Source organism: Sapajus apella, unplaced genomic scaffold, assembly GCF_009761245.1.
Source record: "Sapajus apella isolate SASKATOON/1434 unplaced genomic scaffold, GSC_monkey_1.0 scaffold130, whole genome shotgun sequence".
Lineage (NCBI taxonomy): Eukaryota > Metazoa > Chordata > Mammalia > Primates > Cebidae > Sapajus > Sapajus apella.
The window spans coordinates 2,704,762-2,709,179 of NW_022437070.1; the positions used below are offsets into that span (position 1 = coordinate 2,704,762).

At 62.9% G+C, this 4,418-nt stretch overlaps 1 protein-coding gene across 2 annotated transcripts in view; it reads right to left on the reverse strand.

Annotated features, from left to right (window-relative positions):
• Nucleotides 1-1,175: 1,175 nt before the first annotated feature.
• Nucleotides 1,176-4,418, reverse strand: part of PPP1R37 (protein phosphatase 1 regulatory subunit 37) — a 54,039-nt gene continuing 50,796 nt past the window's right edge. For both annotated transcript variants that reach the window (XM_032262671.1, XM_032262670.1), the window contains 5 exons: nucleotides 3,477-3,618; nucleotides 3,214-3,380; nucleotides 2,403-3,111; nucleotides 1,978-2,068; nucleotides 1,176-1,891 (listed from right to left, as the gene is read on the reverse strand). In XM_032262671.1, the coding sequence (XP_032118562.1) occupies nucleotides 1,986-2,068; nucleotides 2,403-3,111; nucleotides 3,214-3,380; nucleotides 3,477-3,618 (1,101 nt within the window). In that variant the 3' untranslated portion in view covers nucleotides 1,176-1,891; nucleotides 1,978-1,985. The remainder of the gene's footprint in view (nucleotides 1,892-1,977; nucleotides 2,069-2,402; nucleotides 3,112-3,213; nucleotides 3,381-3,476; nucleotides 3,619-4,418) is intronic.

Sequence of the window (4,418 nt, forward strand, 5' to 3'; positions counted from 1 at the left end):
AGCAAACACCTCACATGCCCCGGCCTCACCCAGAGGGGCTGGATCCACGTCGGCCAGGAGGCGACCCCTTCTTCCCCTTCACCCGCAGCCACATCGAGCATTAGCAGAGCTGGGGACAGGCTGGCAGTGCAGGGACAGAAGGATGCTGCTGGCTGCTGTTCTGTGTAGCTGCCCTAAGTCCCTTGCCCCAATCAGAGTCTTGGTCATAGCTGCCCTGGGGAGCAGTTAGGACACTCACAGCTGCATGGGACCAAACGGCAAACCAGCAGTGGCTTCATGAGGTGTTCCTCACTGAGGCCAGGGCAGCTGGGCAGCAGACTCCTTGTGTGCCCAGGAGCTGAATGACACCAGGGTTCCAGCCAGCGATGCTTCCTGCGACCTCACCACAACACCTCATCCATGACAGCCTCCCACACGGGAAAGAAAGGGGTTTTGAGACAGGGTTTCACTCTGTTACCCAGGCTGGAGTGCAGTGGTGTAATCATAAATCATAGCTCACTGCAGCCTCAGCCTCCTGGGTTCAAGCGATCGTCCCAATTCAGCCTCCTGAGTAGCTAGGACTACAGGCGTGTGCCACCATGCCCAGCTAATTTTAGTATTTTCTGTGGAGATGGGGTTGCACCATGTTACCTAGGCTGGTCTCAAATTCCTGAGTTCAAGTGATCCTCCCACCTCGGCCTCCCAAGGTGGTGTTGGGATTACAGGTATGGGCCACCATGCCCAGCCTGCTCTCTCAGTTCCTAAAGGGAGAAAACAGACCTCCCAGAAATGCTCAACAGTCCCCCGTGGCACCCCAGGCCCGTGCTGGTGCTCTGGCCTGGCCCCGGGCACACTCCACCTGCATGACACCAAGGCTGGCAGGGACAGGCTGGAATCTGTTCCCACTGAGGGACAGGTGGCTGGCAGAGCCACACCATATCCAGCATCCTGGGATCCTAGACCTGAAGCTGGGAGGAATTCAGGGCCCATCTCTCCATGCAGAAGGGATGGGTGTAAACTGGCCTGGCTGTGAGGTGGCTGTATGAGACACTGGAGCATAGACACAGAGAAGAGGGGACTGTGGGGGAAGACGCAGCAATGCCTGGTCAGCCTCCTGAGCCCTGCCAGACTGTGACAGCCTCCACCCAGCCCACCCCAGCAGCCACCCCCAGGATCCCCATGAAGCAGACATTGCGCAAAGTGAACCCAGCCCCAGTTTATTAGAAAAGGTGTGAACAGAGTTGCACCAACAGGAGTAGCCCCAGCCCTCTGCCCACCCTCACCCACACCCATGCCGCCCGCCCCCCTATGGGTTGTAGTGCCTCTCAGGGCGCAGCCTCCAGTGGCCTGGACAGCAGGGTCCCGGAGTGCCGGCTGCTCCCGCCTCAGCTCCCTGATAGATTTATTGCACTTGAGAAAAAGAAAGCTCTGATCCTCTGCCCCTATCCCCCCACCCTGCCCGGCCTGCACCATCTGGGGCTGTTCTGCGAATCTCAACCACCACCAGCACGCACCGCCCCTCCCACACCAGGCTGCCCACCCAGCCCTGTGCCCAGGGCCACAGGGGACTATCCCACCACCACCCAGGAACCCTGCCTCCGCAGGGCAAGCCTGGCCCCTCCAGAACAGGCGCCTGATGTCCTTGAAGACCTCCTCCTCCTCCTGCTCCCCCTCCTCCCATTCACCCCCCCCCGTCTTCCAGTGGTGGGCTCATAAATAGAAGTGCTTGAGTCGCACAGGGAGGGCCGCTCTCTAGAGCTCCTGCACCCCTTGTAGTGTTGCTGTGGGTGGAGAGGGGCCCCAGAATGGCCCCCACCCCTGGCATCCTGGGCCTCAGGAAGGCTGGGGGGAAGGTGAGCAGATTCTCATGGCGCTGGCCTCAGCTCATCGCAGACCGACCGGAAAAAGGGAACTTGAGGAGAAATTGGGGGAGAGAGCATCAGAGCCAGGGGCCCTCTCAGCCCCTCCCCAGCGCCCCGGGCCTGGGCCTGCCCTCACCTAAAGTGTCACAGTGTCTCCTGTCCGGATTCCTGACTGGCTTCCAGAAGCAGCTCCTCGAGCTCCTTCTCGTTCTTGGAGCAGCTCAGCTCTGCGTGGGAGGACGGGCCAGCCCCCGTCAGCCGGGTGGGGCAGATACAACCTGTTCCCACAGCCCAGCCCCAGCCAGACCCTTGGGGCCTGTAGAGAGCCCGGGGACCACTGAGCCAATCAGGCTCAAGGTGGCACACCTTGCATGCCCACCCAGGGAGAGCGCCCAGGGTCCAAGGGAAGCAGGTGGAGTCCGGGGACTAAGTCCCACTCGTCCTGGTCCCTGCAAGAACCCTTTTAGAGAGGGAGACACGGAGGCCCACAACAGGCAGGGCCTGCCTGGGGTCACACAGCACCCAGGGCCCCCTCATCACCTGCCCCAGGGCCCCTCTCACCATGCTCCAGGCCGCAGCTGCCCTGCTTGGCCTCAGGCCCTGGGGGCGGCTCTGGGGGCAGTGCCAGGGCGAACTCAGGCTTCAGTCCGTTGGGCAGCGGTGGCCCTGACTGAGGCGGCTCTGGTGGTGGCTGAGGCTCGGAGGACCCTGTGTCCCAGGTGTCAGTGGCCCCAGCTGGGGGTAGGGCGGGTGAGGTGGGTGGGGAGGGAGGGGGTGGGGGAGGGGATGGGGGAGAGGGCAAGCCAGGAGACGCAGGGGGCTCTGCCCTCTCAGGTGGGCTCTCCACCCGGGTCACCACAAACACCTTGTGGCCCCGGCCCGGGCTGGACACGGAAATCCGCTGCTCAGTGGGTGGGGAGGGGCTGCCTGGGGGACTCCTGTCCCCAGGGCCCAGGGAGTCCATGGGGGGCACCAGGGCAGGACAGGGGGTCTCGCCCCTCTCCCCGTCCTCTTCCTCCTCATCCTCCCCATCCGAGTCCGAGTCTGAGTCCGAGTCCGGGCTGGGTCCGGGGCTGGAGGCCCCGTTCTGCACCCCGGCAGCGGGCTCGTCGTCAGGCTGGGGCTCGGTGGCAGTGGTCTCAGGCATGGAGGCCGACGGCTGCTGCGGCTGCTCCTTCTCCTCCCGCTCCCGCGCCAGCACCAAGTTGCGCTTACAGCCGTTCTGGATCTCAGCCAACAGGGCCTTCTGGGTCTCGATGAAGCTCTTCACCTGTGGTGGGAGCGCCTGGCTAGGGATCTCAGGCTGCCCCGCCACCCAGCCTTCCACCTGCCCTCCTGCCCGCGCAGGGCTGCAGGGCAGTCCCCTGCTCACCGCCTCCTTCTTGGGCTCACGGTCGAGGTCCAGGCGCAGCAGTGAGTGGTTCACCTTGAGGGCCAACGACAGTGCCATGAGCCCGCCCGTCTTGATCTCGTTCTCCCGAAGATCCAGTCTCAGGAGGCGGGGGCTCTCAGCGATGAACTCCGCCACTGCCACGGCGCCTGGGGGGGCACCGCAGGGGCTGGCCATGGGCCCCACACCTGGCTGGCCATCCCCCAAGCCCACCAGCCCACACCCGTCCCGGCCCCATGCCCTACCCTCGCACGTGAGCTTGGTGGAGGCCAGCCCCAGGCGCAGCACGCTGCGGTTACTGATGAGCCCGTTCTTGAGGTGCCGCACACCCTCGTTCCCAATGGGGTTGTGGCCCAGGTTCAGCGTCTCCAGGCTCTGAGTGTGAGGCTGAAGGGAGGGGGTGCAAGGGTGAGAAGGAGGCCTCGATGGCCCAGGAGGCCAAGTCAGGAAAGAGGCCAGGATGAGAGCCAGGCCAGAGCGTTCCTTCTCCTTGTCGCACCGGCATGAGCAGCGGCACCCTCCCACCCTGCGGCAGGCCTGGCCTGAAGTCCCTCCTGTGCCTGCAGTCTCCCCAAGGGCCAGGTCCCCTGTCCACTCCCAGCCCCCTAGGCACCCAGTCAGTCCCTACCCCCCACAGTCTGAGCCCCTGGCCAGGGCCTGGACCTTGAGCACCCTGAAGCCCCAAAGGTGGGTGGCTCTTACTCAGCGGTTGGGTAGGAGTGCTTGCCTGCATGGCCTGCTTTAAGCACTGCACGATTAAAAACTGAAAACTTAGCCAGGCATGGTGGCTCACATTCATAATCCCAATACTTTTGGAGGCTGAGGTGGGAGGATCACTTGAGGTCAGGAGTTCAAGACTAGCCTGGCCAGTATGATGAAACCCCATCTCAACTAAAAATACAAAAATTAGCTGGGCATGGTGGCGGACACCTGTAGTCCCAGCTACTTGGGAGGCTCAGGCACGAGAATCGCTTGAACCCAGGAGGCGGAGGCTGAAGTGGCTGCAGCGAGCCTAGATGAGGCAAATGCACTCCAACCTAGTGGCACTGTGAAACTCGGTCTCAAAAAAAAAAGGCCGGGAGTGGTGGCTCACGCCTGTAATCCCAGCACTTTGGGAGGCCGAGGTGGGCAGATCATGAGGTCAAGAAATGGAGACCATCCTGGCCAACATGGTGAAACCCCGTCTC